The following is a 20,994-nucleotide window of genomic DNA, read 5'->3' as shown; positions in this document are numbered from 1 at the left end:
AGTAATGAGGTGAGGTCTCACGATTTCTAACAGCACAGAATAGCAAATGGGCAGAGAATTCAGACTCTCATTTTAAAACATATGCATGTAAAAGTGCCTCTTCTAAAAGCTTACAGAATTAGCCATTCCCAATGCAAACTGTTTCTGTACTAATCCATGTGGTTATGGTGGTCCTTATTCATTTGACTTTCCTTGATTCATGCCATTGTGACTTAAGAGGCATAGTTATAATTACTCTCTGGCATAAATTACTTCCTGACATAAATGAGATAAAATTAAGTACTTTAATTGCGGGATGAGCTATTCTGTACATAGTAGCTCATTTTCAATATCTCTCTGCTTACCAGTTTTAGATTAGGTTGTTATACTAGATCAGAATCAATGAAATTTGAATTTTAAGTAATTTCTGCACTGCATGCAGTATGTAATGTGTAGAAGTGCAGATAGAAGGTAAAGCAGGCATCTGTCACAGAAACTGCTTTTTGAAAAAAGCTTCTGTGTCTTTGCAGCAACCTTACAATGGTGTTCCAAAAGCCCTTTATTCCTTGGGCAGCTTGAAGCTTCATCTGAGTGTTGTTAAAGATTATAGAGGTCTCTCAAACCTTTTCATAGTGTGTTCCTTATCAGAGCAACAGGATGTAGCTGTGAATGCACACGATCTGAGTGCCTGTGTCAGCTACTGCTTAAGTGGGAAAGTGATAGGAGAACATTAATGAATGTCAGCTTTCTTCTTGGTACACTTCAGAAGCTAGAAGCAAGGACAAGACAACCAAGATGACTGGTAGTTTGAGAATTTGTGTCAGTTTGTATGTTCTGTGCCATATTATATAATGGATTGTCTCAAACTTGACTTGTGTGAAGATTCTGTTTCAGTTTTTTAAACAAAACTTAAGTCTAATATTTCTCTAGTTTCTTTTTATTCCAAATAACTTTTTTTTTGTCCAATAAATAAATATTCCCTGTTTTTTCCTAAGTAAATGAAGAGGGGAGACTGACAAGGAGCTAGACATTTTTATGTGACCTCTCCTCCAGGAGTAAGTTTCTGTATTCTAAAAAGAGTGCTTTTTATGATGAGAAACAAGGAACTTTTCAGTGAAACACTTGTCCAAGGAGGAACTACAGCTGTTTAGAAAGCTTTTAGAAGAGCAAAAAAATAATAGGGCTATGAACCAAGATACGGACTCCATCCAGGAATGCTTGGAACAGCAATTTAATGGTCTAAATATTTAACTGTTTCTGTAACACTAGCTGCTGTTAACTGACATCTCATCTTAGCCAAGTGCAGACAGACAGCCTTGTTCTTCGTGCTACACAGAGCTTTTTTTTCGGAGTGTGGCCCTGCTTGGATGCCACTCTTCTACATGACCTCGATTAATGATGGCTTACTTAGTGAGGGGTCATTCTTTGTGTCCTATCTCAGTGAAGCTCAGTTAATAGCCCTTTGTCCAGAGGTGTAATGTCTTGGCTCTGTTTTCCTGTAGGGTTAGTCTGAGTGATGGCAGTGACAGCGAGAGCAGTTCAGCTTCTTCTCGTCTACATCATGAACCAGCACCGCCTTTACTAAAAACCACCAACAACCAGGTAAAGTCAGGATTTGTAAATGAAGTTCTGGGGAGCTGATAATTATATTCTGATTACTTCAGTGCAGTTACTTAGTCTGTAAATTGACATAAGAGCTTTTTGGTTTGTTTTTTTTTCCAGGAGAAGCGTTTTGTCTAGCAAATACTGTAGAGCAAAGTAATGTTTTCATCAGTATTTTAAGATATGTCCTTTCTGTATGAGTTAGCTTTGTAAGGTAAACAGTGCAAACTATCTTTACAGCATCAGTTGTACAATTTACAAGTTTGGGTTTGTATTAGCAGTAAGCACAGTTCACATCAATAGGTTCAATTCTCAGGGGTTCATTCATTCTTCTCTTCCCCTCTCTTCCACCAGTGTTTATCTAGAAGATACAATATTTTATACTTCACTAGAAGACACAATAGTTTTTACTTCACTATCAGAGTGAGTCTCAATATCAACAGCCCAGACAGTCACATCTTTCATGTTCCTTTCCCCTTCGGTGATCTAGCAGAAGGTCTACCCGTGCATTTACACACCACAAATAGTAGCAGTGTGCCAGATAAAACTGAATGTTGCATTCGTTCTTCCATTTTTGTACTTGAGCTGAATTTTGTAACTGAATTGGAAATCAGAAATTTAGGGAAGGATTGTGAGAATTGAGATTGTATGGACTAGCCACATTTGAAGTCTCTGCCTGGTAACATGGTGCTGCTTGTCAGGAATGATGGCTTTGACTGATGAAATCAGCCTTGTATTGACTAAGTCTGTTCATAGAACTAAAAAGCTGTACAAGATTTCTTTAAGCTTCCTCAGATGTGATTAGTGCTGTGCCTCATTTTAACAAGGGAGCTTAAGGTGTTAGATTTTTCCTACACATCAAGAGCACTGTCAGGAAGCAACTTTTTCAAGTACACTGTGTTGTTGCTGAGGTTCTATTTGAAACCAAGAATTTTCTTCTTTTAAAAACAAGAAAATCAGCTAAAAGTTACTGGATCCATGCCTTGAGCTATGGGTTTGGGTGTTTTTGTTGGTTTTGGTTTTGTGGTTTTTTGTTTTTTTGTTTTTTAAGGAAGACTTGTTTTTCCTCTGACCTACACATTAGTAACTCCAGGGAGTGTGGAACTGAAGAAATGTTATTTTTCTTCGTAAATTCTATGTTTTGCTTTCTGGCCATGCATCACTCTTGGCTAAGTGAATCCTTACATAAGGTTAACTCAAATTTGCAGTCACTTTCTCTATAGAGGGAAATAGCTGCCTTCCTGCTGTATTTTTATGATGCTGGTCATCCTAGGGACCATATATGTGAGTTTAGTAATTTCTGCCAGGGGAAATAGGAATGAGAGGGAGTCACAGAAAGCTGACAGTGAGTCTTCTTGCTAGTCTAGGACACTTGCTCTATTTCCTCATTTTGTTTGCTGAGTTTTGTCCTGTGTTGTGACTGTCCAGTGTGGTTTTGGTGATGCTAGTCTTACTTACAGTGAAATGTGAATCAAAATCTCCCATCATCTGTGGTCATTTCTTTTCCTTTGATGCTCATATTCCAGGGAAGAACAATCAACAATTTTTATTTCCCCTAAATATTCCTCACTTTAATCCTAAAATGTTCCATTTAAGCATGGTTTTCTGCTGCTTGTTGACATGCTCTTCTTGACTGTGGTTCACTGCTGGATGGAGGATTCTTGATTTGTGTATGTGGTAGTAAATGGCCAAGAACGGTACCATATGAGTGTAAGAGAGATTACCATCAAACACTTTTTCTTTTTTTTTTTCTTTGTTAGAAGTCAGGCAGTTATGTCAACACTGTGTTTCAAAACCTCTGTTGTAGAAGAAGAGAGGCAGATTTGGGGAGGAGGGGGAAGGGAACAGGAATAATATACTGAGCATTAATTTGAAAGGCACTGGAGAGTCCCTCAGTGTCATTTTGTATCTGCAAAATCAGACCTCTTATCTTACCAGTATGCAAAAGATACAAAAAAGTGTTGAGGAGGCTTTAAATGAAATTAATTCTGATTCTTTTAAGGATTGATAACATCATTATCACTTCATTCCAGCAACTCATCATTTTCTATTGTAAGCTGCTTTTTTCTGAAAAACATGAGCAGGCTTTATAGATTAAAGAATGAAAAGCTTAGTTTTGAGATTTGATTACATCTTCTTCAGAAAATGTTATAGTCTTTGCATTATTAACTCATAGCAGAATATTTTATATGCAACTGTATTCAATGATGCATTGAAATTTTGCATTTTCTTTCTTTTCCAGATTTTAGAAGTGAGAAGTCCAATAAAGCCAAACAAGTCTGATAAGCAAATAAAGAATGGGGATTGCGATAAGGTAAATGAGAATGAGGTCCTAGTGAACTAGTCTGGAACATGATAACTAATATATTTATTAAACACCAACCTTTGTTACAGTATGAAAATCTTAGTACATCTTTGCTTTGGGTTCCCTTACGTGTAGATCTTTCTCTCTTCTTTTTTTTTTTTTTTGTTTTTTTTTTATTTTTTTTTTTTTTTTTTTTCTGGTTTTTTTTTCTGGCTTTTTTTTCCCCTGTAATTCTTTCTTCTTCTGTGCTGTTTTGAAAGTATTCTTCTCCTCTTCAATACATGTGGTGATTTGGCAAATGTTGCCACTTGGGAATCTGCCACCTATTATTTATCTGTTCTACACCATGAGTTTGCATTGTGCTTCACAGTGAAGTTTTTAAAGAGGAGAATCCACAGGTCTATTACTAGCCAATAAATCAATCAATTAAAATAAAAAAGGTGTATTTTCCATATATCATTTCTGAAAGCTGTGCGTTAGGAAGGGGCAGTGTGATTTAGCAAGTTAGTTAGAAATAATATGAAGCAAGATTTACATTTAACATTGAGAAAGACTATTTTATTTAAGATCATTTCAGCAGGCCATAGGTAAAAGCTCTAAGTCCTTGTGTGAGTGAACATAGCACAGTTTCCCAGTGTGGCCAAGTTCCTCTGACAGTTTATATTTTACAGGTATTGGTATCAACTTTGTGACAACTTGTGGCAGGCAATGAAAGGTTCAGTATCTGTTGCTAAATTTTTAGTGGTGTGGTCCATACACTTTTTGGTTTCCTAAGCTGAGTGCCATATCTCTCTCTGCTTAAAAGAAAAAAAGATTTCTTAAGGCTCGGGCTGAAGAAGAAAGCTGATAACTGGATGGAGAGGTGGGACATGCCTGGCATCCCAGGAGGGAGGACAGTGGAATTTGCCATTGAACTAATCATGCTTGATATTTTTCCCCTTACATCTTCTTGTTGACACATAAAATTAATTACATAGTTTAGAGAAAATGAGGGATTTGATTGTAAGCCTTTTTGTGTTTGGGTCTTCTGTGGAAAGGTGGGAGATGTTTTTTAAAGATGCTGTTTTAGCATCCCTGGTCTGTTTGACACTTTTTGCCACAGCAGAGATATAGGCATTATCTTGTATAGCAAAGGACTGCATGATAAGATTTTCATTGTCATGAAATGTCTAAGCAAACCCATAAAAACTTATATTCGGGTTGTGTTGTGCTAGAGTAAGCCAGACTACTAAACATGAAAATTTAGCTCTAAGAAGATTCAAAATAAAATTTCCATTTGTGCTGTTTCTGAAGACATCTGAAGTTTTTGAAATACGTAACTATGACTTAATTAACGAGTTGTTTATGGGGGCGATTTGTTTCTAGGCTTATCTTGATGAGCTGGTAGAGCTCCACAGAAGATTAATGACTTTGAGAGAGAGACATGTACTGCAGCAGGTGAGAAGCTCTCTTATGTAATATCAAGTGTACTCGTTGAAGTAGTGAAGTCACATAATATTTTTTTGCCTTCATCTAAAACTCTGTAATCAGATTTAATAGCCTTCAAGCCTTTATAATCTATATACAGCCCATTACCACTTTGAGTGTAGCTTAGAGAATTTTTACACACTTTAAATTGTGTTGTCACACTAAATAACAAATAAAAAAAAATGCCTGAGCTAAAGTTTTCACCAGTTCATTGTTACATTTCTCAACATACTATATCAATAATTAGGAAATCAAGATGGGAGAATATATACAGCTGTGCACCATTACCTGATAAAAATATTATTGCTTTTTCCTGAAAGTGACCATCATTTTCTCAGAAATAATTACAGATGTTTCCTATGGCAAACAGAAAACATGGAATTCAAAGCAAAACTCATTTTGGGGAAAACCACAGTGTATTCATTGAGTCTTCTGCAGTCACGGAACAAGTAAAATATGAAGAAGTACAAACTAAGAAGGCTCAAAATTCATTGAAAATTTATGCAAGATTAAGAACAAAATACTATTCTTTGGGTGCCATTGGCAAGTACTATTGGATTACAAACTGAAAATTAAACAATAAGCACTGTTAAGAAAGCAGATGTAATTGTAGCACAGATGCTTTTATTACATTTAGTGCAATTTTGTGGCTGTTGTGGACCTGCTGTAAAAAAGGAAACATTTACCACTTCTGAATGATTGCAGTCATCAAAAATCTCAGTGCTTATCCAGGTGTAGTAAACTATTTTGTATGCCACAGCATTAATCTGTTTATTAATTCAGGCTCAATATTATGGTTAAAGGAGGAAAAAACATTGAAAGGTCAGTGAAAAGGAAGACCCTGGTTAAGGACATTCTTACTTAAAGAAGGGATACCAGTAGCTTTATTAGATTTCATAAGTTACAATACACAATGACGCATTTTTATGTACAGATAATTACTGTGCAGGAAAGAAGGTAGGAATTGCAACACCCTATCCACTTCACATTATTGATTAATTCTTGGACAGTTCACATAAAAAGTGAATCTGTAAAAGCCATTGTATTGTAAGTTCACACTCTAGCACCTAGCTAGGATGTGCTTCCTCAGTGCATTTATCCCATTTATCCAAGGCATAGCTTTTGAATAGTTTTACTTCTGGTAGTCCTGTAGTTGGTATTACACAGTTACGAGCCATCAGTAGAGAACTGCACTGCTGTCCTAACCTGCACTATCCAGCCATAAATTCAGCTTTCACTGAGGCTGTATCAGCAGAGCACAGAGCTTAGGTGGCTTCATGTGAAATTCTGAAATAAAATAAATAATTTTTTAAAAAGGGCAAAGACATCACTTCCCGCCTCCCCCTCCCCCCCCCCCCCCCCCCCCCCCAAGGGTTATCTGGCAGTGGAACAGAGTTCTGAAGAGACTATGCTGCCTCCATTGTTCAAGCTTCTAAAATCATGATTGCGTAAGCCTGGAGCAGGCTGATCCAACCCTATGGCTGAGCTGCTGTGGGCAGGGACTAGGACTAGCAGCCTGGTGTGTGCAAGTTGTTGATACAGCCCTAGTGAAAGCTGAATTTATGCCTGGATGGTGCAGGCTAGGACAGCGGTGCAGTTCTGTGCTGATAGCTGGTAACTGTAAAACTGGCTACAGACATCTTTCCAGAATTCAGTGGAAGAGTCAAGATACTTACCAGTTGTCTGTTAGACAGTACTAGCAAAATGCTCTACATTGTTATTAAGTAATGCAGTTTAGTTTTAAAGCCTTTAATCCCTTAATATTCTGCGATTCATTAGTTCATATAAATTTATCCGTTACAGGAATACATTCAGAATATTGAATGGATAACTTGTAGAGAATCAGTGCTTCTCTGCATTACAAACTGTCATCTCAGCTTGATTGTCCTTACTGCTTTGCAGCTATATAAGTAATGTAACTAGTTCCGGTGAGCACAGAAATAAAGAGAGTACAGAGCTGAGAAAGTTTTTAGGAATGAGGGTGAAACTTCTAGACCAAGAAATACAGGTACATAGAAACTATAGGAAGTACAAAGGTGAGGAGAGCAAGGAATAAAACTGCATAAAGATATGGTGGCTACTATATGAGAAGAGGGATTGAGTGCAAAAATATGCAACAGAAAACTGTAAATAGCTGCAAGAGTTTTAAAGATGGTGGTGGTAGTGGTGTTGGAATGGAGTGGTGGCGGAGTTGTGTGTTCCCGAGTGGCAATGTAAGCTCTTTGGTTCATGTCAGGGCAGACATGTCACATGTCAGAGTCTGCTACCTGCAGACTATTGGGGAATTTTGAATTTCTTGGGGAATGCAAGAAAATTGTAGGAGGAGAATGAAGGCACTGATCACTCAAAAGCACTAGCTTTCAAGACTTAAGCTGAGGGATGAGAGGACAGGTTTTTGCAGTCTCAGTTGTTACCAGGTCCATAGGGCATGACAGCAAAGAGGAATACAGCCAAGTTGGAAGTGAGAAAAATGTATCTGAGAATGCATCTCTTTCCCAAGGGAGGCATTTCTCTTTGAGGCATTTTGTTAAAGGAAGCTGAAATAAATCTGCAAAAAGGAGGGGGGAGGCAGGAGAGATGTGATACTGAACTGCAGGTACCTGGATAATGTAGCTAAGTAATCCGGATGTAAAATGATGCTTATATAAGAACTGACCAAGTGGGAGAAGGCCAGTAAAAAAGAAATTTGACAGAGGAATTATTCCTGTGAGAATCACTTGAGTAATTTTTATGTGAATATTGGACTGTGGCTAGACAGAAAATGGTCTGAAATCACACTGTAAAAAGAAATCCCCCACTTCTTTCACTGTAAAGAAAGGGGTTAGGTTTTACAGTGATGATTTTTTTTTTGTTCCCCTCTTGGGTCTGATTTCCAGTGAAATAGTAGGGATAAGTGAATCTGCAATCAGATACTCATGCTGCATGTCCCATATATTCAAATTTGGCTGGCTAAAGCTGGGTTCTGAAGTCTGCATTTTCAGTGCAGATGGTCTTAGTGAGACCCCATGAAAGGCAACAAGATTTTTGTTAAGACTTTGCCTCTTATTTTGAGATGTCAGAAGTCATATCTTCAGCTGGTGAAAAATCTCCTTAAAGCTGGTATACTACACAGCACAGGCATGAAGGAGAAATTCAGGATATGCAGCACTGCTGAAAATTACGTTTCTCATGTTCAAAAATTGCTTATCTTCAGGTATCAACTATTGTCAGAATTTTCTGCAAGGGGCAGCTTGTAGGTCTGGAAACCACATGGCCTAAAGCCCTCCATAAATTGAAAAACTACGTCATTAGTTGCACTTTGGCTTCATGAAACAAACACACTCATTTGCTTGTTTAAAGCCAAATAAATAGTTTTACTATGATGGATAATGATGAAACTGAGCTAGAAAGACATATATAATCAGAGATGTACGTTACAGCAGAAAAGCAAAGCTTACTACAGCAGGCACAAATGGGGTATCTTTTTCCTTTGCAACCTGAGCTCTTGGAATAAAACATTTTAATGCTTTGTTTTTAATATTATAGCTGTCAGACTTCCTGGCAACTAATATTTTATTCTTTTTCAAGAATTTTTGAATAGCATCAAGATGCATACTCTAGATGCTCTTAAGTCATGAATTCCTCATTGACTGGCATACAAGCGGGTGTTTTTCATTGAGCTGTCTGGGTTTATCTTGATAAATTTTTGCACATTCATTAAAGCTGTTGGGGTTTATTGCAGTCTGATTTACCAGGTTACATTTCCGTATTTACTAGCTGTATTTCTTGAAGGCTAGTTGAGGGATATGTTTAAAATGTTTATATTTCCCTTGGCTTAGAGCTTAGAAGCCTGAAGCAGAACCTGATCAATAGAAATCTGTATCAATTTTTAAAAATATACTTATTTTTAAAAAATAATATAGTGTTGTTTAAAAATACATGTGTTAATACCTTTATGTAATACTTGTTTCTGAAAGCAGTATTTTGCTGTGGAGGTGATGAGGAGTGGTATTCTTCCACTATAACAGAAGGACGCAGTAGACAGAATTGTTCAACTTCTTGGCCTTGGATTCTGTAAACTTCTTGTGCAATCATTTAATAAACACTTTTGTCCCATTTGACTTTTTTTTTCCTCCTGTGTTAGGTGTAGAACAGTAGGAGATGTAAAAGTGTTACAAGAATCAGCAAATCAATAAGTAGACAAATGGAGGTGATGATCACAGATTAAAAATTCCCATATGGAAAAAATTTAAAGCCAAGAGCACAGATTTAAATGAAGTGTTAATAACAGAAGGATTGTTACTAAGTACTTTCAGAATTATGGACAGCTGTAAACCAAATCAAGCAGGTTTGTTTGTTTTTTTTTTCCAACCTGAAAAATGGAAGGTGATCGAGAAGGGGGGTTTTTACTGTAACAGGCGTTTCCTTCTTAGTATTTTATTTCGTTTCCATTCTGTTTAATCCATCGTGGACTGGGTGGATGAAACAGAATTGTCATTCTCTGCCTGACATGAAGTTACTTCATTTATCAACATAATCTTTCCTTCTGTGGTCAAAAGAAAAAAAACATCTGTTTATAAAATGAAATGAGGAGCAGAGAATTGCAAAATATTTAGTTTAAAATATTTTTTTCTTTTTCAAGTTAGTGTAATCCTAACAGATTTATCACTTAAGGTATGCTGTGTAATACAGATAAATGTGGGCATATATCTATCTCCTCCAGCTATGGAAAAGGAATTACACTTAGTGTAATAAAGCTCAAATAAGCAAAGAATATCTAGCAGCAGTGTTTCAGTGGAGATATGTTTGGAAGCTCTGCAGCTAAATGGGCTTCAAACTGAAGGGTGCAAACAGGATATTGAGCCGAGCCTGCGTGCCACAGAAGGGATGGTTGGAAAGACTTGAGCAGAACAACATTCTGTCAGTCCACGACACTAGCCAGAGACCCACTTCAGGGTAGGATACCTTTCTGTGTGCTCCCTTGGGATGTCTGTCTCTTGACATGAAACAGCACATAGGAGATTCATAGCCATAGTGTGCTGGCACTGTTAGCCCCATCTGACAAACAATGCTTTGGCTTTCCAAGATGCTGAATGGGTATTCTAGGTAGGTGCACATCCTAGAACTACCTGCAATTACTTGGTACAACAAATTGGTGTTGAGTATGACCACTGTAAAAATGTGAACTGTATTTCAGACACTAAAAATATCAAAACTGCAGACAGACACAAGTTAGATATGTCCTGTTGTTTTCACATGATCATAGAATGGTTAAAGTTATTAGGGACCACTGGAAGCTAAATGGTCTGACAGCCCCTGGTCACAGGACACAACCACCACATAGAGCTGGTTGCCTAGGACTGTGTCATATGGCATTTGAATATCTCAGAGGATGGGAACTGTGCTGTCTCCCTGGGCAGCCTGTGCCAGTACTTGGTCACCTTCACAGGAGAAAAAGTGTTTCAGAGAATCTCCTGCATTTCGATTGCTGCCCACTGTCCCTGGTCCTATCTCCGGGCACCACTGGAAAGAGCCTGGGTCCATCTTCTTTACACCCTCCCTTCCTGTATTTGTAGCCACTGATAAAATCCACCCTGAGACTTCTGTTCTCTAGGCTGAAGAATCCCAGCCCTCTCAGCCTCTCTGCATAGGAGAGATGGTTTAGTCCCTATTCTTCTAAAGAACTCACAGCAGCTCTTGTGTTTCCCATTTGAGTGATAACTGTGATATATATATTAAACACTCAACACAAGAAGTGATATTATGCCATTTGTACGATTATTTTGTGATTGATTTGGTTTTTAAAAAAATTATGTACGTCTGTTACTCAAGAAATAACTGCTGGTATCTGAACTAGCTGTTGATGGGAGAGCTCTTGAATACAATTTTTATTTGATACAGACCTGATTTAATAAGGATTTATTTCTTTCCCTTGCTTGCAGAAAGGCTTATACCAAATGTTTTCTAGAGTAACCTGCTTAGCAGCTATGCACACAAATGTGCCAGACAGCAGAGATTTACCCTGGATTTTTAATTTGTTTGGGACTGGAGAGGAGGGGATGTTGTGCTTTTTGTTCTTTTTTTTTTTTTGACTTTATTTATTAGGCTTAGAAAATATGCAGATTTTCTTTTAACCTAAGGAACTGTAGTAGTCTGAACTGTAGTTTGTGTCAGAAAGGAAGTGAGTGATAATGGTTTAACGAGCAAGTCATGGGGCAGTTTGGCTTATTTTATGCCTTTCATATGATTCATAATGCCATATTAATACACTGAGTGGGCATGTAAAGCTGCTGAAATTGTCAACTGCATCTTTCCTTTCAGATAGTGAATCTTATAGAAGAAACTGGACACTTTCATATCACAAATACAACTTTTGACTTTGATCTTTGCTCACTGGACAGAACCACAGTCCGTAAACTACAGAGTTATCTGGAAACATGTGGAACCTCCTAAAAAATTCAGCGTCTTTCTGCATCAGAACCTGTTCTTTAAATGACACATTCAGAATGATGCAACCAAAATAGGGGTGGGGGAAGAAAACAACTCTCTTCAGCTTTATTTTTACTTAAAGCCAGTGATCATCTGTTGATAAGGGAGAAGAAATGTGACAAGACTCAGAGGACCACTCTTCTCAAGAAGAAAATACTCCAGAAGAGTTTGCCTGGGTAGCCTTGAAAAACAAATACACAAAACCAAACAAAAATACTTGGTCTTAATGAATGTGTATGATATCATGTATCTCTCTCTGTGGTGCTCCAGTCCACAAGATGAATGCATGTTCAACACACTGCCTTATTATGTAACTGATCTATTTATTACTGCATACATGTATTCTAAAGTTAATGAGTCATTGAATGGTACTACCAGATGTTGCAAGTAGTGAAGTCCCATATGTGCTCTTTTGATGCAGTACTATCAGAAGCATAGTAGTCTTACGTTAAAAAGCCACTTCTTGCAATCTTTCTCTAGTCTCTAAAAGCACTACAATCTTGTTTCCACTTCTGCAGTTCCAGGAAACAAGATACAAAGTTGGGGATCAAACAATAATCCTATATTTGTTGCTTCTCTGCCACAGTGGGTTGGACCACAGTCGGTTGGACCGCAGGTCCTTGGTTCTATCCATTTATTGATCTTCACCATGGTAGGAAGTGCACCAAATAGGGTTATATGACTTGCTGTCTAGCCTTAGTGAATAAACCAGTAGGATTTTTAACAAAAAATGTTACGTATACTGTCCTGAATCCAGAAGCTTTTGCAGCCTACATTCTTGTGTCTGATTTAATGTTATAAAATTAAATATATGTGAGTGAAGGTGTTCTGCAGGATCATTATAAAAGAAGAAATACTGGTCCTGTCTCCAAGGAGATGTAGAGAATTCTGAATTTGCAGCTATTTATTTGAGTTTCAGCACTCCTCTGCTGCCAGTGTGTGAGTCACTTACACCATAAAATTATTTGCATAAATTTTTTTGTTTGTTCATATAGTATATGGTCTGCTTACTTTGTTTTGAGGTTTTGTTTCTGATTTTGTTGGGGATTTTTACAACTGCTAAATTAAAATACTTTGAAAAAAAAATTACACAGTTACATGTTAGAATAAATACATGGTATATGGCATATATATGTGTGTGTGTGTACACGTAGACGTGCACCTGCATATATATACACACACGCACATATGTGTATATACTTTTTACACTTTCCAGATTTTGGTATTTGTTCAGTAACCCGGTTGTGTTTCCAGAAGGATTTCTTGTCTAAAGAAATGAGTATTCTTTCATGCCATCCATTATTCCTTAAAAGTCAGAATCCCTGTTTATGCATGATAAAAAAGAGCATGTGTACTCAGTTTCACATTCATCCTCCAATGCTTTCTTGATGAAATGATCACCCTTCTCTTGGGAGTTCAAATCCCCCAATGAAAAGGGAAGACAATTTTAAAAATACTTCTGGATGCAAAGATTTATTCAGGTTTATTAGCCTTAAAAATGTATCTTGTTTCTGAACAGGCCAGTATGTCATGAGTATGCTTATATGCCACATGTAGTCTGTATGTGTAGAGCTAAACACCGTATCTGTATGAGTTCCTGTTTCATGCACATGGTCTGTGCAGCACTGTAAAACTGAATTTGTTTTGGGGTTATTTCTTATTCAGATGGTAAATCCTAATACTGTTTCTTTAAGTCCAAAGAAAATTTTACACTTTACTCTTTTTGTGAGGGTGGGATACAAATTGGGTTGGGGAACGTTTTTCTAATTTAAGATGTTGTTTGACCACACTCCACAGGAAGTCCTTCTCAGGCTTCGTAAGAATAAGTGTACTTTTTCAGTAATGTTATGACTCTTATTGATGATTGGCATGAAGCATACTTGAAATGTTTTGTTCTTCTAAGTCCATGTCTTAATGTGCAATTGGTGGTGGGGAGGGGAGTGGAAGTGTAATTCAAAACTTTTGACATAAAGAAGGTAATGATGGGGTGGGGATAGGGGTGCATGTGAAGGGGATAAACTTCAATTTTTATTGATTGTTTTATATGGAATGTTTGGAAATCTAAAAGCAACCTTAAAACATTTGGTCTGCTAGTGTGTGTTCAACTTCTTGTCTTTTAGCGGTATGAGATAAATACGGAAATTTGTCCATTTTGATTTTTTACACTAAGCTTTGTGGTAGAAACTCACTGAGTTTCAGGAGGGGAAGAATCTAGTTATGCTTCTTGTGTGACTACACTGTTTTTTTTAGAAATGGCGAAATGAATAATTTGATCCATAAAATAACAGATAAGTTTTATTATACACCGAGATCTAGGGTAAAGAAAACAGCAAAGTGCAAAATAGGCATGAAAGGGAGATACATCAATTGCAGCATCAGTTACTGCTGAAATTCATGCAAACTGTGGATCATACTTAAACTCTTAAATTTTGTAATTCAGTGGGAAAGGGAAGAAGAAAGACTGCAGTGGTGTGTGTGTTGACTTTTTCACGAAATTCTGATAGTTACTAAGTGTTGATTTCAATTTTAAAATACAGCTATTTTCATCTAATTTTGTATGCAAAACCAAAATAAATCCTTGTTCACTCAGTTTCAGACATTCATATTTCTCTTAAAGAAAAAATAGTGAGATACCTTTTCAAGTTTTTCATGTATATAGGCACTGGTCTTCGGGTTGGATTAAAGTGTTTGGACAATAAATGTTTAGGAGTTTGACTTAATATCAAGGCATTTAAAACAAAGTTATAGAATTTGGGTTATTTCATTGAGTGGACTAGCCAGGTTAGCAGTAAAGCTAAACCAATCATTTTCAGCATAAGTGAGTCACTGTTACTCAAACAGTGTTTGTGTCTAATAGTAAGGACAGTTTTCATCTCGCCGCTTAACTTTTGATCTCAGAAAGTGATGTTCAGTTGGATAGATAAGCTTTAATATCTTTTTAGAAATTTGAATCAATTGAGAGGCTTTACAGAAATTTCAGTGTCATCTGGATATAAAGGCCATCTTAGTCCACAGTAAAGAGAGAACAAGAAACGAGGAAGTGAGGAGAGTCTCCCAAGGTAAAAGAAAACCCATGTTCAGTCTTCAGCTTTTGGATCATAAGAAATAGTTGACTGTTTCTCTTCAATTTCATTGGGTGTTTTTAGGTGAAGTCTACACTTTTGAAGTAGTGTACGCACAGTACAGTGCATTTGGAGAGCCCAGTAGTTCTTGAGTTTTGCCTGATCCATTGTCCTTTCTCATTCTCACAATGAAATAAAGTTATGTTCACTATCTGGTTTATGTCCCTGGTAAGTATAATCTTGTTTTCTTAGGAGCTATACTAGTGTTTCATGGCCTCTTGAACGACCTGTTAATTTAAATCCCCATTACCTATTTTGCAAAATTAACTGCTGTGTTCAGTTGCTGTACGCATTGTTTTACTTTGGGCACTAATGGTAGGATATTTGATTTGCCTTATACTGTCTTTGTTCATGCACATCATACCCTATCTTTTACTCCTGGCTGTTTAATGGCAAGCAGTGTATCTTAGCAAACTGTTGTTTCAGTCAGTAGAGGAACAGGTTGTTTTTATGTTTGCTCATTGGTCCATTGATGTGCAGAGTTTGCTGTAGTGCAGTGCACTGAAATTGTAACTCAGTGAAAATTCTATCAAGACTTTTCAGCTGCAGTAGGAGCCAGCAGAAACTGCAAAAATAAGCAGTGTAAAACATGTTCCAAAGTTTAACAAGTGCAAAGCGTGTGTTTTTATGAGCCTCATTAGTTTTCTTCACTGTTAAACGGCATACAGTAGAATGTAGTGTATACCAGGAAACTATTCTGTATACTGTACCAAGAAACTTTAGTGTTCAGCACAGAAGGCTTATGAACAGATGATGGAGACTAAAACTCATATATCTGCAGTGCTTTTGTGTGTGCTTGGGAGTTAATCAGTGCATTAACACAGCTAAAGCAATGACATTTACAAGGCTGGCTCTGTGTCTGAGCAGATAAATAAACATCAAACCACAATCACATAAGAGCCTTGCATTTATTTGAGTAGCAAGAAATGCAGCTGTGACTAGACCTGAAAGATAAGTATTGCCGCAGTGAGAACAATACCCTTGTGGAGGGGTGGGATGGGGTACAGAATAAGACTGGGAAAAAAAAAAAAAAGGGTAAAGAGATCCCTTACAAGCTGCATGTGGTCCTTATGTGAACATAAACAATACAGTTTGCTGGTCAGCAATTCTGCCTGCTCTAAGGTAACGGTGACAGCTTGCAGAATGGCAGCTTCTTTGATTCACTGCTCTAATGACTCTGTCATTGCTGACTTGATGAGAGATGTGTTGCAGCATCATACAAACTTTTAAGCTGTCTTACTATTTGAGATGCTAATGTCTGTTTAACATTTGTTTGAATATTGATTCTTACTTAAATTCTATATTTTACCTCAGTCAAACTGCTTCTGCTGCAGAATTATGATCTTGCATTTTCCATTCTTCATTTAATTTTCCCAGTCTGGAAATATCAGCAAAGTCAAATGTAGGTCTGTGAATACAGCAGAAGATACATTTTTGTCATCAGTATAATTCTGACTAGAAGCAGCCTTTTCCTTGAATGTTACATCAAATGAGTCGTTTTCCTATGTTCCTTCAGACAGCTAATGCTATAAAGCTAGAATTTTCATTAGGAAACTTTACCCTTCTCATCACAGTAAGGACTAAATGATTACCATTATAATTGTTTACAGGGGGACAGAATTCAGGGTCCGAGTCCTTTTTAGGAAACATTAGGTCTGTGAAGCTGTCAGTTACATCTTTTTAAAAAGACCAAGAAATAAAGCCTGTTTCTTGGAGGGAGGAAAAGCTGAGGAAAAAATCTGCTAAAAATACTTTCACTCTGATAATGGTGTTTTTTTTTTTTCCCAGTGGCCACATTCCCATTTCAAATCCTTAAGCATCTAAAGGTCAGTAGACAGACTGCATACAAACCATTAAGGAATCAAAGGTATTGAAAAGGTAAAGCAAATCAGTTGTATTAAAAGCCTGGCTGCACAAGTAATAAGGTTACAATACTATTACTGCTTTCGGTGCAGGGCAGACATTCCAGCACATGTGGTTTGTGTATCCACATCTGAGTGGGTGGTCTAGAAATCAGTGCAAAATGCCACAGGAGGGCTTAGTTTCTGAGTAGTGCAGAAGAGACATTCAGGATGGGCTCAGCCAGCATCACCCAGGCTCTACATGATAAAGCCATTTTCTTTCAGGTTTCGTGAGCAGCTAAGTTTTCACTTTGCCCATTCATCTAAATATTTGAATTATTTTTTGCAACTGTATTAGTCCTCACTCAAGTTTGTACTTGATGGGTTTGTGCTTGTTATTAGGTTTGGGGTGTGAATATTTTGATACGGTTATTTTATTTGGGCAGACCATAAGAAGGCAGAAGTGAAATGTGGTAATGGCTTCTTTAATATTATTTTTTTTTAATTTTCTACTTCTGTCCAGCAAATACAAGTCTTCGAAATGTTTTCTTCAAAAAAATCTCTTGCATGTGGAAAGAAGTTAATACTGCTTTCATCAGTGTCACTTCTATCAACACAGTGTATATATATTATAAAAGGATAAGTTAAGATGAAGCCTCTGTCAGAGTGTACACATATAAGATTAGATGTGGCTTGATGGAGTGTTTGATGGTCTGTTGGACCACTGCAAGCAGGGAGGCATAGGAATGTTACTTTTTTTGTTATTACAGAACTGGGTGAATCTCAGCCTGTGTAGCAAGTGAAGTGAGACATTAAGATACTAGATTTTTTACTGTCTCTTGCTTAAGATCCCTTGGAAATCTGCACACCACCTATGTAGAAAATCTATTATTAGTGCTGCAATTTTTCTGTGTAGAACAGTTCTTTCTCTTTGCATTATCAGGGTATCAAGTGTGCGTGGCTAGAATAGGTGATGCTGTTGTCCTACAGTTAAGGAACAGATTTCTGCAGTGCCTTTAAGTAGATTTATGTTCAGGACTAGCCATGATGTTGATTGCTCATATAGATTTTCTTTATTCTTTTCTTTTTTTTGCATTTCTAGAGATTTTTTTTTTTTGGTAGCTGTTCTCTCTCTCTCTCCATCTGTGCAATTCCTTCCTTCCTTCCTTCCTTCCTGGCTCATGTTCTTAAAATGGTTAACAAAAACCCAACAAGACTCAAGGTCTTTCCTTTGACAATGTGATGCATTAGACAGTTGCTGTACTTTTGGTGGCCTAAATCAATACTGGATCTACAGTTTCTTCTTCAAAAGCAAGGAAAGCGAAATTGATTCCGTTACACAAAATTGTTGAGGTTGGATGGGATGTTGAGAGGTCATCTGGTCCAACCCTATGGTTTCTGTCTGTAAGCCTGTTAGGCTTTTGACAGACTAGTTGGGAAAGCTCTTGGTGCAGTGTCTTTCTCATGCAGTGAGTGTCCAGATAAACAAAATGTTACTTTCAGCATCCAGGCACACTCATAAACCGTATGTCGCCGTTCTGTAAGAACGGGGTTTTTTTCTTTCCAGATGAGGAGATTTTCTCTGGGGAACAAAGCTGGTACAGATCTGCCTCTGTTAACAGTAAATTGAAATAATTTTAAAGGAGCCTTTTCAAAAATTGAGATGTACTGTCTTACAGTTCACATACACTTGGTTGGCTGTGGATTTTATACTAATGATAGTGTTTCTTCTTATATAATTATTAACACACATACTATATATTAGAAAGATAGAACAGTTTAAGTTGGAAGAAACCTCTAAAGATACCTGGTCTGCCCCTCTCTCCCATGGGCAGGAACACCTTCCACTAGACCAGGTTGCTCAAAGCCCAACCTGGCCTTGAACACTACCAGGGATGAGGCAGCCACAGCTTCTCTCGACAACCTCGGCCAGTGTCTCACCACCCTCACTGTAAAAAAATCTACTTCCTTATGTCCTCTTTCAGTTCAAAAACATTGCCCTTTGTCACTACAGTCCTTGGTCTTTCTCCATCTATCTTTCTCCATCTTTCATATAAGCTCTTTTTACCTGTTGAAAGGCCATAGTAGATCTCCCTTGGAGCCTTGTCCAGGATAAAAACCCCCAACTCTCTTGGCTTGTCTCCACAAGAGAGTTGTTCCAGCCCTCTGACCATTTTTAGCCCTTCTGTGGACCTGCTCTTAACTGGTCCTTGTCTGTTTTGTTCTGGGGGTCCCAGAGCTGAATACAGTACTCCAGGTGGGGTTTCACAGGAGCAGAGTAAATGTAAAGAATCGCCTCCCACAGTCTGCTGTTTACACTCCTTCTGATGCAGTCCAGCATACAGTTGGCTTTCGGGGCTACAAGTATACACTGCCAGCTCATGTTCAGCTTTTTGTCTACCCATATTCTCAAATCATACTGCACAGGGCTGCACTCAATCAGTTAATCCCTTAGTCTGTATTGATACAGTTGAGTGGTGGTCTTGGCAGTCCTGGGAAAATGATTGTCTTTGGCTGATCTTTAATGTCTTTTCCAACCCAGTTGTTTCTATGATTCTATGATACTGGGGATAGCCCTGACTGAGGTGCAAGATTTTATGCGTGGCCTTGTTGAACCTCATGAAGTTTTTATTGAATCTGCTGCACCATTCGGCTTAGTGTCTGTGAACTTGCTGAGAGCACTCACAATCCCACTGTCTATAATGTTGTTGTAAATATCAATAGTATTTATACACCATTTGTTACTGCTTTCCACTTAGCCATTGAGCCACTGACTGTAACTCTTTAGATGTGGCCCTCCAGCCAATTCTTTGTACATCTAACAGTCCATTCATCAATCCCATATGTTTCTACTTTAGAAGAAAGAATGTTGGGGAGGATTTTATCAGGGGACTTACAGAAGTCTAGGTAAATGACATCTTGTAGCTCTTTGCTTTTCTACTGATGCAGTCACTCTACTGTAGAAGGCCATTATCTTAGTTTGGCATGATTTGTTGTTGGTGAAGCCATGTTGGCTGTCTCTAGTCAACTCCCACTCTTCCATATGCATTGCTGGATGTTCCAGGATGATCCCTTCCATGACCTTACCAGGCACAGAAGTGAAGCTAATGGTCATTGGTTCCCATGTTCTGCCTTTTTACCCTTTTTAAAGATGGGTGTGATGTTTCCCTCTTTCCAGTCATTGGGTCTTCACATCACTGCCATGACTTTTCAAATATGGTGGAGTGGTTGTGGCTTGGCAACTATATTAGTCAGTTTTGTCAGCAACATGAGATGCATCTCACTGGGTCTCATGGGTTTATGTATGTTCATGTTTTTCAGTTGGTCTTGAACCTGATCTTTATGCACAAGAGGATGAACTTAATTTTTTCAGACCCTGCCTTGATGTTCAGAGTTCCTGAGTTTGGGAAAGAGAGATTACAAAAAAAAAAAAGCAATGCTGAATACCTCAGATGTCAATAGTTCAGTATTACCTAAAAGGGGTGGGGAGGTGTGTATGCACATTTTTTTTCATCTTCCTTTTCTGACCAGTGTACTTGCAGAAGCACTTTATTATACTGTACATCTGTTGCCAAATTCAACTCAAACTGTACTTTAGATTTCCTGATTCCATCCCTACATATCCAGGCAGCATCCCTGTATTCTTCCCAGGATGTATGTCCCTGGTTCCACTACATGTGCATATTCTTCTCATGCTTTAGTTTGGTTAGGAGGTCCTCTCTAGCTGCACAATGGCTTCCAACTCCTCCAGTTTGTTACCCCTTCTGTGTGCATTGGTGTAGAGGCATTTCAGTTGGGCAGCTGACCATGTCATTTCAGAGGAACACTGACTACTCTGAGGCATTTCACAGGTGCTTCCCAATTGGTTCCTGATACATCAGCAGTCCTGGCTCTTCTCTGTTGCTTAAAGCTGCATCCTATTCCCCCACGATAACGTCTTCTAACTGAAGGAATTTGAAGCATTTTGTGCCATTTCAGCAGTGGATCTGTCCTTGTAAACTGTGAAAATCTTGCTCATAGTGTTATGTCAGCCACCTTCACTGGGTGCCAGAATTCTGCTTACCTTGGAGAACCAACTTAATAGAGAGTTATCCTGGTCTTAAACAAAACACAGTATATTTCTGGTAGGGATTTTTCAGTCTGCCCATTTGCAATATTGTAGCAGTAAAAAAATACTTCTGCTCCTGGAGAAAATAACTAAAATATTTTA

At 37.9% G+C, this 20,994-nt stretch overlaps 1 protein-coding gene across 1 annotated transcript in view; it reads left to right on the top strand.

Moving 5' to 3' along the window:
* The window catches only part of MLLT3 (MLLT3 super elongation complex subunit), a 126,888-nt gene extending 113,134 nt beyond the window's left edge, over positions 1-13,754 (top strand). The window contains exons 9-12 of the mRNA XM_013130556.3: positions 1,482-1,581; positions 3,824-3,895; positions 5,252-5,323; positions 11,654-13,754. Of these exons, the coding sequence (XP_012986010.2) occupies positions 1,482-1,581; positions 3,824-3,895; positions 5,252-5,323; positions 11,654-11,785 (376 nt within the window). The 3' untranslated portion in view covers positions 11,786-13,754. The remainder of the gene's footprint in view (positions 1-1,481; positions 1,582-3,823; positions 3,896-5,251; positions 5,324-11,653) is intronic.
* The last annotated feature ends 7,240 nt before the right edge of the window (positions 13,755-20,994 follow it).

Source organism: Melopsittacus undulatus, chromosome Z (genome assembly GCF_012275295.1).
Source record: "Melopsittacus undulatus isolate bMelUnd1 chromosome Z, bMelUnd1.mat.Z, whole genome shotgun sequence".
Lineage (NCBI taxonomy): Eukaryota > Metazoa > Chordata > Aves > Psittaciformes > Psittaculidae > Melopsittacus > Melopsittacus undulatus.
This window is presented reverse-complemented; position numbering and strand designations above follow the sequence as displayed.